The sequence below is a fragment of the Scomber scombrus genome, chromosome 2, assembly GCF_963691925.1.
Source record: "Scomber scombrus chromosome 2, fScoSco1.1, whole genome shotgun sequence".
Classification (NCBI taxonomy): Eukaryota; Metazoa; Chordata; class Actinopteri; order Scombriformes; family Scombridae; genus Scomber; species Scomber scombrus.
The window spans coordinates 17,948,468-17,962,391 of NC_084971.1; the positions used below are offsets into that span (position 1 = coordinate 17,948,468).

The following is a 13,924-nucleotide window of genomic DNA, read 5'->3' on the forward strand; positions in this document are numbered from 1 at the left end:
CAGGCTCCGCCCATGCTGCTAGGGCCTAGCGGAGCGGCCTGGAACAAGGCATCCTGGGAAACCAACAGGCCAGGGAGAAAAGGAGGCGTGGAGAGTAGATGGAGATGGAGATTGAAAGGGAGGAGAAAGAGATGTTTCAGTATAGAGGAAGTGGAAAACAGGATGCAAAGGAGGAAGTGGTAAGGTAGATGATGTGGAGGCAGGGAGAAGTGGATGAAAAGCTGGTGATGAAGACAGTTTTGGAAAGGAAGTAGTATGGTTACCATTAGGCAGACTGACAATCCATAGACACAGCATGCCAAATTTATACAAAGGTATGACCTTTGTTAAACATTTGCACACACTCATAAGGATAGACACACTTAGGCATAATCAACACTGAAGCAAATCCCAGAGCTATAGAGTGAAGGAAAAACAACAATCAGCTCCAGCAGAGAGACACAGAGAGAATATAAATCCTTGTGTATTCACACAGAAACAAGTACAGTATGAACAGGATGTGACTGTGAAAATATCCACAGCAAAATTCACCCATAATGCTCCCAGGGTGTGGTAACCCTCTCTGCCTACTTTCCAGATCCCTGCACACACACACACACACACACACACACACACACACACACACACACACACACAGACACACACACACACACACGCATACATGCACACACACACACAGACACACACACACACATATATATTTCTCAGATAGTCCTTGACGGAGAGCAGAGGAGAACGCGATGTCTTGCCTGTGCTGCAGGAGGGAGGGAAAAAAGCCTCAGCACACCTACCAGTCCGCCTGCTGCTGCTGCTGCTGTTGCTGCTATTCCTGCTGGTGTATGTATGTCCTCTGCTGCAGTGTGCTCAAGCAGGCCTGGTATCTTTCGGAGGAAGAGGAGAAAGGATAAAGAAGAGATAGCAAGGGTGGTGGTGAGAGGAGGAGAGGCAGAGGAGGAGAAAAAAGAGAAAGAGAGAGGGATAATGAGGAGGATGGAGGTCCGCTGCCTGCTGATGCTGTGGAACTGATTCTGTGCAGCATCCACTGTGTCATGGCAGCCTCCTCCTGGAGCGGCCAATCACAATGCAGCTGTCACTGGCAGATCCACCCAATGCAGGTGATGAGGTGTAAGAGGCCAGCAGAGGGAGCAGTTTAACACTGAGTGGTGTGTAGTTTGACACTGTTAAGGTCCTGCATTTAAATGTTGGGGTTTAAAGAATCAAATGCTCACACACCAATTTACTGATTGGTTTGTGGTTACAGCTGCAGGGATTCCTCTGCACACTCTACAGTGTTACATAAATGTCACATGACCTTTGATAAGCCTTTTCCTTAACAGCGCTGTTGAGCATGCCTCAACTAAAAATATTGACCTTACCATAAACCCTTTGTGACCTCCATGCGTAAATCTTTCTTACACAGATCCCTGACCATGAACCCTTTGTGAACTCTGTTCCTAAATCTTTCTTACACAGATTACATGTCCAGTGCCCTATGTACAATATCTATACTATCTACTGAATTTCTCTTCAAAATTAGATAAGACTTACCTCTCTTTCAAAAGTTCTGTATTATCCCAAATGTACCCTTCCATACTACCATATCCTATTTGTATGCAAGCATATTTTGGCACACATTTTAAATCACTACTGTATATACAATAAACTAAAATAAATGTATACTAACTATAAACACATAGAGGTCTCTTCAGATGTTTTTCATTGCTACAGGTTTTTGGAGTACACATTATATAATACCAAATTTTAAAATGACAAGTGTCTTGTTTTTTAAGGATAGGCTACATAGCACTGAAGTAACCCAGAAATGCTAATACAATGAAAATTGATGGGAAAAAAACAGTTTGATTAGTAAATCCCCCCCAAAAAAACAAACGTTAGCTTTGGTAGACAATTATTTTATTTACTCAAGTATAATCCTGCAAATTCTTTTAAGTACTTTTTGTGCAGATTATTCATGGTATGTGACTGAAAAGTCACCCCACTGAAAAATCTGTGTGTATTACCATGGAATAATTGAATAATGATATTATCTATGAACAGTGGTGGAAAGTAATAAGTAGTAGTGCAATAGTACAACAGTACAATGTAAGTACATTTATAAGTATTGTCCTTAAGTACAAATATGAGGTAATTGTACTTTACTGGAGGATTTCCATTTTATCCTACTTTATATTTCCACTCCGCTACATTTCAGAGGGAAATATTGTACTTTCTACTCCACTACATTTATTTGACAGCTTTAAATTATTTTCAGGTGACGATTTAACACAATGGATAATATTTAATCTTTTTAAAATACAACACATTCTTAAAGATGAAACCATTGGTTGGCTTTTGATGTCCTACAAAATGCAATGTGTATGTAGGGTCACATTTCACTTGTCCAAAAAGAGTCCAAATCCTGAAAACAGATTTGTGTATCAGAACTTTGTTATTCATTTATCATGTCACCCCTCAGATTTATCTGGCCCAATCCCAACTGGGGGCCAACTGTTGGCCTATATTGAATCAGACTCCACCTCCATCAACCACGACAGTTACATGCTGCTTAAAAACGAATGCGTCCGTATTAATAATCTAATGATGTCTTATAATGATAATATGACCAAACCACTACTTTTGTATACTTTTACTTCAGTATGAATTTTTCATCCAGGAATGTTACTTGTAATGTGTGGTATTTTATATTGCTGTAGCCTGTAGCCTAATCGTACTATTAACCAGGTAAGGTAGGACTGAAAACGTCTTCCACCACAGCTAATGAATATATCAACTGAATTCAAACTTTCTTAACCTGGTGCTTAGCGAAATTAGTGTGGCTGAGGAATTAATGTCATGGAGAAAGGTTGGAACCGAGCCATTAATTCTGTAATGGATTTTCTCAGATCTGTCAGGGGATTACCTGGACTCAATCTTCCCACGGGCTTCCACTCTTCTTGTCTCTCGGAAGTCAAGGTAGTCTACTTGTCCCCATGGCAGGTTGTTCTCCTAGATATCTCATCAGCCATAAAAACTGAGTTTAGCTGACCTTTTTTCGCTTTACTTGCGCGAGGGGATGCCCTGCCTCCACTGCGAAGTGGTGGAGTCCATGGAGCCGGGCAGTGCGATTCCCGAGGCATCTCCCTCTGCAGGGACAGTGGAGTCTTTCAGCAGTGAAACGGTGACTGCGCCGCCGATGGTAGAGGGCATGGGTTGGTTCTTCTCCCCGCTGTGGAGCCCCCGCTGCAAGACGCGTCGCTCGAGGTTTGGAGACGGCATGACAAGCGAGCAAGTGGCATGGCTGGATGACCACTCTGATTATACGAGGTCGTATTTTTTACGGAGAGCTTCAGGGTAAGATATTTAACTGTACTTTTGTTTTTAAATGACAGCTGAAACTAGATGAGATTCCCTTAATGTGAAAAAATTACTCATGATGTTAATATTGCACTTAATAGTAGGCTATAATATCAATAACCATATACTAATAAAACTATGATGTGAAATGGAAATATTATTGGAAAATTAATTTGCAAATCACAGCAAATCAATCATGTCAAATCTCTCTCGACTCTGATTTAAGGGCCAGTGGTCCACAGGCAGATATGTCTCCACGTCTGCCCAGGGTTCCAAGGAGCAGCTCTGACCACTCAGAACTGTTCAGGACGACTCATGGTCGCAGAGCTTCCTCTCCAATAACCAGCTCACACCTGAGCACCTCATCCATAACAGACAAGCTCAGACCCCTTACCTCCAATTTGAATGCTCCTGAGGGGATGGATCGCATCAGTCCAGATCCACTGGGGGGTCACACCCCCTACTCTCCTCGCTCTTCCCGCTGCTCTTTGTCCCCTTTTAGTCCCTTTTCTCCTATTTGTCCATGCTCCCATGACGCACCTTTCTCTCCTCTTCTGTGTCCCACTGCTACAAAGACTGTAGCCTGTGGCTATGGTGAGGGATGCCCATGGATGATGGAGCTCCTAAGAGGAGGCCTCAGCTGGATGGGTTCTGTGGCAGAGCTCTGCCAGGGGGCTGTCCTGCATGCTGGGGAGCTGCTGGCAGCTGAGGGCGGCTCCCTTTCCCTGGTAAAGAAAGACGGTAGTGAAAGGAGCACCTTGGAGGAAGTGACTGACCCAACATCATTGGGGGACTTCAGTGAGGGCCTCTGTAGCCATGCACATATGGAGCTGATGAAGGGTATCATGGGATGTGTACTGGCTTCAGGGTCACCAATGAACTTGAGAGATGTATCTGAGGTAATCTGACACCTTAATTGTAGCTGTCATGGGCCTGTAATTTGTAGTGAGATCTACTCAACATGCAGCAGTCATGTTTTTACATGGTTCATTTTATGGAGCAGGCAGGGGTATTTTCAATGAAGAATGTTGGCTGTACAGTTATAGTCACCCATTTCCTAACAACCTGTTTTTAGATGATGACACAGCTATTTCATGGAGAGTGGGGCTGTGTAAGGGATTCCAGATGACGCACCTGCTTTTAATCCTTTTAGAGCTCTCTTCCACCGATTAACCTCTGATTATTGAGACGGTGGTGCTCTGTACTACACTACCGCGTGCCCTGTCCTTGCACACACCCGCTCATGCACACACACTCACACAAGAAGATGGGCACAGCTCACTAAAGAGCTTATAGGTGGTGCCCACACCTCCACCTCCTTTTCCTCACCATGAATGCGATTAGGAATCAGTGCCAACCTTTTGCACAGTCCTATACCAGGCAATCCCCAGTCAGCATAGCTGTGGGTGTGCCATTCCTGTGTGACATAAAGGTTACAGAGAAATGTGTGTATTCCTGGCCACAGAGGAGATTTTGGTAGATGTTACTATCTGTAGATGTTACTATCTGTTGCGCCCAAATCACCTAATGTAATGTATTACGCACCATCCTGTGAGCAAAGTAGAAACAAACTTAACATGAAGAATATTCAGCAAATAGCTCATGAATAAAAGTTGAATATAAACATCTCATTGACACATTTTATGTGCAATGTCAATTTGTTTACCCCCTCAGGACCCCAGGTTTGACCTCGAAGATGATCAATCATTAAAGATTAGGAGTGTTCTGTGTGTGCCCATCAAGAACCATGGAGGAGAGGTAACATTTATTTGAAGATATGTATTTGTGTTTCTACATGCTTCTGACTTAATCTTGTAAACATATAGACAGAGTTTGGAGTCAGATGTAGTATATTGTGTCAGAGATTATAATAATAAGTGTTTTTTGTGTGTGTGTCTGTGTGTGTGTGTGTGTGTGTGTGTGTGTGTGTGTGTGTGTGTGTGTGTGTGTGTGTGTGTGTGTGTGTGTGTGTGTGTGTGTGGACAGGTGGTAGGTGTAGTGGTAATGATCAACAAGAGAGGTAGCAGCAATGGATCAGTTTCTGTTTTTACCAACATGGATGAAAAGGTGAGGGTTAGCGAGGTTTGGGTCTGTTATATTTGAATAATTATTATTGTGCATCAAATGTTAGAGTTCTTGACTATTGGCAGAACGCATACCCATATTATGTAGTTGTTGTAGCCAGTTTACAAACATAATACAATGCACAGTATGTTTGGTTTTAAAAGTAAACCCCATATACTTTATTTAAATCAAAATGAATAATGCTTTTTAACAACAAATGACTAATAGCTGCCTCCTAGCCATGAATTTGACTTTTGGCTCTGATTGGCCAGGTGCTTTCCAATCACATGGATGTATTGGGGATGGTCCTGGACAACATCCAGCTGTATGAAAGCTCAAGACAGGAGGCCAAACGCAGTCAGGTAACACCATCAGAGAGCCTTATCAAACTTGCTGTCTTTTTGTCAGTATCAGGCTGCATATTCAATTGTGTGAGATAAGCTTTTGCACTGCGAAATGTGGTTATATCCTGTTTAACCTATCCGGTTAGAACCTGTTTTGGTATACTGCACTGTATTTTGTCTATACATTGTTGTCATACTGATGGATCTTTTAAGTTGTTGATATTAATATAATTGTATCTGTGTGTGTGTGTGTGTGTGTGTGTGTGTGTGTGTGTGTGTGTGTGTGTGTGTGTGTGTGTGTGTGTGTGTGTGTGTGTGTGTGTGTGTGTGTGTGTGTGTGTGTCAGGCCTTGATAAAGATGGCTCAAGTTTTATCAAAAGAGCACCACTCCTTTGAAGTTCTGCTGAGTAAGATGGCTGCCACCATCATGCCCTTCACACATGCGCAGTACTGTACCATCTTCATACCTAATAAGGACAACAAGGTGTGCTATCCTGTTGGATTTCCTGTTGTTGTTGTCTTGTTTATAATAAGATGCATCGCGTTTATCTCAACAGAATATATGTTTTGTTTTTCTGGTGGTTTTATTTCAGATTTCTTTTTCCCAAGTAATCCACTTGGAGTGTGAGGAGCTCGGATCAACCTGCCAAATCTACAGAAGGTTCTGACTGCTCAAAGCTAGACTGATAAAACACATGAATGATCATTACTCGATTGATAGCTATGTTGACAGACTTTTTCTAATGATAGTTTTTTATGTGTGGTTGTTTGGTACAATATGCTTCAATATGACACTAGACGTAATATACATCTATATAATTTTTCAGGGAACGTGACATCAGTGATGTTGACCCATCATATGCCCTTCAAACCCTGGTGGGTATGGAAACACTTAACATGTCAGAGAGTTCTGAGGGATCCATTAAGAGTCTAATCTGCTGCCCTGTCAGGAATGAGAGATCTGAAGATGTTATTGGTAAGTCACTCTCTTGATAACAATTATTATTCACCAGTCTCAGCTGTACACATAATTTTACATTACAAATTAATATAAATTCTACACTACAGTCGTTTGTTTTTTGACAGTATGAATAAGAAGAATTGATGCTGTCTGGCTCAGCTATTGAATGGTAGTGTGACTGTAGATAAGGTTTTAATTTAACCCTTGTAAACTAGATCACAAGCTCTATACAGAAGAGATGCAGGCAGACAATATCTTTGATATATCCACCCCCAACTGGTCTTAGTTCTTCTATCCAACTCCATTCTGTATCTCCTAAAGTTACGACTCATCTCAAAACATCTTTTTCATACTGTTCAACTGTTACTGTATGTTATTTTAGCTGTGTGCCAGCTGATGAACAAACTGAGCAGAGACTCAGATGAGATGGAGGCTTTTAACAGATATGATGAGCGCCTGCTAGAGGACCTGGCAGTGTACTGTGGCCTGGCTCTGCAGTATGTTCAAGCTGTCCAGATCACAGAGGAGCGGAGAGCCAGTATAGAAGTCACACAAGAGGTTGGTGAACTATTATACACTTTTGGTTTTCCACTCAAATCTTTAGCTTGGAGTCAGATGAACCTATTCAGACATTCACTCTTCTCCCTCAAGGTTCTTGCCTACCACATCACTGCAGCAGAAGAGGAAATCCAGGCATTGCAGGTGACTCTTAAGTAGAGATGACCACGCTCTCTATGAACTTTTCACCTCTTCATACTTCATCAGTATGATATCATACATGTGAATAATTTGTTGTAGAAAGAGGACAAACATTTGAAAACAAATAGTTTTTGTCATTTTCTTTTATACTTCATGCTACATGCTCCACAATCACCATTTTTAATTTCCTCTAAGATAACACTAGCTATTTTTTGTCATCCTGTCAGTAGTCCCATAATGACTCCTGGTTTCTTTCTACAGGTCAGATTAACTGTCTTTAATGCTAACACACTGCTAATGCTTTGCTAATTTTAGGCTCTTGATTAGCTGCTATCACTGCAAAGGTCATCACTCATGTTGACCTAGATGTTTTCACTGCACATGTACTGTGTTGGCGATAGGTAGAAAAAGAAATGGTGTGTTTGCTGTTGTACTTGTGCTTGTGGGTGATTGGATGTTCTGTTTCAATGTTTTCAGGAGGTCTCCATTCCCTCTGCAGAGTCGCTGCATATTCTAGACTTTCATTTCTCTGACTTTGGTCTACCAGAGGACCTCACCACACAGGCCACTGTTCGTATGTTCCTGGATCTCAATCTGGTGCAGGATTTCAAGATTGACTACAAGGTTACTAACCTTCTAATGACCAGACTTCATGGCATTTTTAAAAATGTGTTGCTGAAAAATGGGGCGTTGTTTGGTTTAGAGTAGTTTATATTTGGTTATTTTAGATTTATCAAATGTAACAGAAGATAAGATAGTTTTTTTTTTAATGGAAATTGCAGTTGAAAATAAAAATAATAAATACATAATTAATTCAGATCATCTTGACTGATCCTAAAGAACTTATCACTCTTCTGATCTTGCTCTCCTGCAGAGTCTTTGCCAGTGGGTCCTCACTGTGAGACGTGGTTACAGAAACAATGTGCCTTATCACAACTGGAGCCATGCACTGAGTACTGCTCAAAGCATGTTTGCCATGCTCATGGGCTCTGATGAGCTCCAGGTTCGTGCATGCAAGTGTTTGTGTATTTTTGCTTGAATGTATAATACTTAAAAAGAAAACTCTTTTGATGGTACCGAACTGGAATGTTTCAGAATATTCCTTTGAAATATTTTGCATCATAGACATTTGCATTACATTTTTTATTTACAAAATTACATTCATGAAAGAAAGAGGTTGGATTAAGTGATAAATCATAAAACTTTTATGAGCTTATTAGCAAACTGAAAATGAGGCTAACACAAATAAATTTGAGATTCTTGTGAAGTTTGAGCTATTTTAAAGTTTGTGGTGGAGTCATTCAAGGACTGCAGGATTCCTCCGGTACAGAACACTCGTAATTATTTGAAAGAGGATTAGTTGTGGACCTTCTCAAAACCTCTTAACTGCTTTCCATGGGATCACTCACCAGACTTAATCTCTACTCAAGTGACCTCTGTCACTCACTTCTTTCAGCCACTCTGTATTTAGATGATTAATTCATCATGTTTGATTTTTCATCATGCTTCCCCACTGGATCTTTTAGTGGGTTACAGTAGTTGATGGAATTGCAATAAACAGGCATTACACTTGTGTAGGACATTTGTTTGATTTGCAGGTGCTCGTGGACATAGAGTCCGTAAGCCTCATTAGTGAGTTGGGCCAACTCTTTGCATTATTTGGCTACAAACATTTGATGGTCCAATATGTTCAAGGATATTCAAACTAAACCCTGGCAAGCACATTGATCTTCAGCAGCATGTAAATATATAAATACCAACTCTGTTGGAGAAACTGCAGCCAGTTCAAAATACTGCACACCTGTGCATCCAGCAGCATTTAAACATTTTCAAACAACAATTTACTAAATTATCTCCATGTGCACTACATTCTACTCTTGGATTTAACTATGGAATTAAGTGCGTATTCTTTCCTGAATTTATTTCATTGTGAAAATGTGCAGAACGTGGAAAAATTAAACAGGTCTTAGCTGTGAGAGTGGGGGTAATAACCTTTCTGTCTCCCTCTTTCTGTCCATATCTCTCTCTGTCCATCTCTCTCTGTGTATTACAGGTCATTTTTTCCCGTCTAGAGATCTTTGCATTGATGATAGCCACTCTGAATCATGATCTCGACCACAGAGGTGTCAGTAACTCATACATAAAAAGGTAAACATTACTTGTTTAGTCCACTCTTTACATTTACTACTCAATTAAGTAATGGATGGCTATGTAATTTGTGTTTATTCTTTATTATAGTGGTTATTCTTTCAAATGATAGTCACTGAACTGTTTTTTCAGCAATCTCTCTCTCTCTCTCTTTTTATCTCTCTCTCCCTCTCTCAGGAGTCAGCAGCCTTTAGCTCAGCTCTATGGCCATTCATCTCTTGAGAACCATCACTACAACTTGTGCCTGTTTATCCTCAACAACACTGTAAGCCTTCATTCATTCATCTTTTCATTCATTCTCACTTGACTCGCATATTTTAATCGATCTATAAGCTGTATAGATACAGTATACAAGTATCAGTATGCACATATGTTATAGGTGCTGTCTGTTTTTCTTAGAATGAAATCACTTGTAAACCGTAACATTTTTCAGTCCACTTTCCAGTCATCACACTTTTGGATCTTGCCATCTTTCTTTGTGTCTTACTGTTATCAGTTCAGTTTTTTTTTTTGGTATTTATTTTATTAGTTTAATAGCAATAGAGTATACTCGGAATATCTGTGCCTACTAGACAAAATTTAAAACTTCAATAGTTATATTACAAAATATTTTCCTATCTTAACATTCTCACTCTCTCTCTCTCTCTCTCTCTCTCTCTCTCTCTCTCTCTCTCTCTCTCTCTCTCTCTCCCCCACCCCCACCCCTCTCTCTCTCTCTTGTCCTTTGTCAGGGGAGTCAGATTCTCAGCGGCCTCTCTCCGGAGGACCGCAAAACTGTACTACAGATGATCAAAAGGGCAATCCTGGCCACAGACTTGGCCGTCTACATGGTGTATGTTAAAACATAAATGTCAAACTTGCTATAGAACTCTAGCATTGTATACTGTAAGTCTTGTTTAACTCTGACAACTATTTTTTTCTAGGAGAAGAAAAGATTTCTTTTCTCTAAGTAAGAAAAGTAAAGTGAGCTGGAAGAGTGACAAACAAAGAGATCTGCTGAGGTGAGAATTAAATGATTTATAATCAGAGAGATATGATACTGATGTCTTTGATGGGGCAGGACATGGGGACATGAAGCAGTCCTTGAGGATATTTATTTACCCCTCAGGTCAATGTTGATGACAGCCAGTGACCTCTCCGCTATCACAAAGCCTTGGCCTGAACAGAAAAGGGTAGGCCTCACACACAAGTTGACATTGAACAAACACTTCACACTGTATGGCTCAGTCATTATGAGTACATCACAATCTTAACCTCACTCTTCCTCCAAAACAGCTTGCCAACCTGGTTGCCATGGAGTTTTTTGCACAAGGGGACAAAGAAAAAAAGGAGTTTAAAATCAAGCCAATTGTAAGTTTTGCCTTAACATCATGATGCCCAAGACTGTTCACTATTCAGACACAGACTGGCGTGTCTTCTAGGAGAATGTCTTATGTATTGCCCATATTGCCCTTGGTCATGGTGGCATCATGGGCGATATCTTTTTTTAATATATTTTCTCCATGTTGTCTTTAAGCAGATGACAAAAATGTGTTTTCATGGGCCACAATTGTCTCTCAGGCTGCACTTTGAGAACCCACAAATACATGTTCATTCATTCATTCATGAGCCTTTTAATTTTATTTTGTTCTTCTCTGACATTATTTTAATAGCTCTGACACTTAGTTCTTACACTAAAGGCCTCAGATGTCACTGGTTAAGCCTATTTAAGCAAAATAACTTGAATTTAAATGTTAAAATAAGCATTCAGGAATCTAGTTGATAGGATCAAAATGTTTTAGCGCTAATTCAACTATATTTTTTGAACATGTTGGAAAAGTGAGCTAGGTTCTATGAAACAGTCATATTCTTACAAAAGGTTTAAACTTTCTTTTCACAAGGACATCATGAACAGAGAAAACAGCACACGACTGCCGTACATGCAAGTTGAATACATTGATGACATCTGCTATCCACTCTACAAGGTGCGTTATTGCTATGTGGGTGGATGTGGATAATGGTACATGTATGTGTCTCTGTGAATGTTGGTAATGTTTGTTCTCAGCTGTGATTTTCACTTTTTTTATCACTCCAATCTTCACACTCTCTGTCTCCCTCAGGCTGTATCAAAACTGTTTGACACCTGCTCTCCAATGCTGAGTGGCTGTAAGAAAAACAGAGAAAACTGGCTGCATATGGCTGAGGAAGCAGAGAAGGAAACCATTGAAAATCGTTGTAGTGTAACCACGGAAACACACCAAAACAATTTGGAAGATAATCAGACAGAGGAATAGAGAACTGGACGGATGATTATCACCTAGTTTTAGAAACAAAAAGGAATTTGACCTGCCTACAGCATCATCTAATGGACACGTCTTGACTAAATCTGGACTTAGTGTTCATGCATTTGAACTTTGACTCCCAAATGTGTCAATGCCACATACAGTAATTGTGACTAATAAACACAATACAGCGTTTATGTATATCCCTTAGCATCCAGTCCAGTGTATACCCTGTAAGTAATATCAAGACTCATAACAACAAATCATAGATATATTGATCTTTCTTTCTTCCTTTTTTAAGGACCGAAGCTGCAGAAGCCTGGAAAATGAATTTGTTCATATCCATGGATCTGCATTTTTCTCTGTGCTGCACTGAATTCTATGAATGTATATCCATATGTGCAAATGCACACTGAGATTTGAAAATGTGTATGTGTATCCATATCTAAACGTTTGCAATGTCATATGGTGTTTTATGTAACTCTGTTTTATGTTAGTGACTTTTTGTCCAACCTTTGATGCACTCTCACAGATTTACATTGAGTTCTACAGATGTGTTTCTTTTGCATAATTAATTTGATCAGTAGTCAGAGGCCAACCTATGAAGCATTGCCAGAGGCCAACAGCTTTGTGGGCGATTTTTGACATTGTGCTAATGCTATGAATATGTTCATAATTTGGTCAAAATTGCAGGTTTAGCGAAAAGATCTGCAAAAATGTGGATAATAATTTGATCACGTCCAGATTCTAAAACTTAAAAGTCAAGGGAACTGTTGTTCACCACACATATTACAGTATGTATTTTCAGGACATTGTCATATAATGCCCTACAATATTGTTTTTGCAAACCTTATCTGTGGAGCTTTTTGTTGTTGTACACATCAATGCAATCAGTGGCTGTTCAGTGTGACCATGCACATTATACTGTACCATGTGAGTCTGAAAGGTGTTTGTACTTGTGTCACCCTATAGGGCCAGTCTAGTTTACACAGTGTAGTTTACTGCAGTGGCGATGACAAACCCTTTGGCATCAAGCACTTTTGGTCACCCCAAGCTACCGTCTGCACAATTTCAGAGACCCAGTTTTCAAGAGCTCAGGCTTCCAAAGGGGTTACCAGGGGTGCGAAATACATGATAGTGTACCAGAACCACATGACATTATACCAGGGGCCCGAAAATGCATGATAGTGTACCAGAACCACATGACAGTATACCAGGTGCACGAAATACGTGATAGTGTACCAGAACCACCAAGCACAAGCTGAAAAATGTCTAAGTGTTTTACCCCTGCAGTGAGGGATACCAAAACCCTTTGGCAAGAAAGCGATTTTGGTCTCACTTTAGGAGGAAAATTGTGACCATGGTCACAATTTCAGAAACCCAGTTTTCAGAAATCAAGGCCTCCTGAGAGCGGCCCCGACAACTCACCAGACTTGTGGCCGACCTTCGTGGGGTGCTCTTTGGGCTGCCTAAGCAGGAGTTTGGCCTCTCAAACTGTGGTTTTCTTCCACTTTTGTACCACTGATCAATTAGCAACCCTGACCCGCCATCAGAGGGGCCCCACATTTTGTATATGTTCTAAATGTATTTTAAAGGGATATTTTTTAAGTTTTTAATACTCTTATCAACATGGGACAGGATACATATGCTTGCTTCATGCAAATGAAGGTTTATTATTATTGAAACAATCCAGAACAATAATACTTTACTGCATGCTTAAAAAAATAGAGATATGAAAGCAAGCATGAATTTTCGCTGTTATTAGCTGTAAATATTGCTCATTTCTCATGCATGTCATACAGTAGAGCTCATTCTTTCTTAAGCTAACAGTAATTTAACAATTCATAGATCTGTTATGATATGGATGATATGTCATATGTGTACTGGACTGGGCAAAGAGCTGGATCAGGATGAAAGGCCAGGAGGCGACAGCAACTGGCAGGAGACTTCACAACGCCATGATTTAATGCAGGCGTCAAGTTATTGTGGATGTCACTGAAGGAAATTTAAAGAAATAGAGCAGGGCTGTTTCAGTGGCACATGTTTGAAATACAATAGTACCTCTGATGTCCAACGTGTATTGAAATGTTTTG

At 40.3% G+C, this 13,924-nt stretch overlaps 1 protein-coding gene across 1 annotated transcript; it reads left to right on the forward strand.

Moving 5' to 3' along the window:
• Positions 1 to 3,073: 3,073 nt before the first annotated feature.
• LOC133986003 (cGMP-specific 3',5'-cyclic phosphodiesterase-like) lies at positions 3,074 to 13,016 on the forward strand. The gene is made up of 21 exons (XM_062425769.1): positions 3,074 to 3,351; positions 3,581 to 4,253; positions 5,029 to 5,112; positions 5,341 to 5,421; positions 5,691 to 5,780; positions 6,109 to 6,246; positions 6,356 to 6,423; positions 6,590 to 6,738; positions 7,106 to 7,281; positions 7,375 to 7,425; positions 7,900 to 8,046; positions 8,297 to 8,425; positions 9,476 to 9,570; positions 9,748 to 9,835; positions 10,302 to 10,402; positions 10,494 to 10,571; positions 10,679 to 10,742; positions 10,846 to 10,920; positions 11,451 to 11,534; positions 11,670 to 11,789; positions 12,804 to 13,016. The coding sequence occupies exons 1-21, from the start codon at positions 3,074 to 3,076 to the stop codon at positions 13,014 to 13,016; spliced, it is 2,982 nt and encodes a 993-aa protein (XP_062281753.1).
• The last annotated feature ends 908 nt before the right edge of the window (positions 13,017 to 13,924 follow it).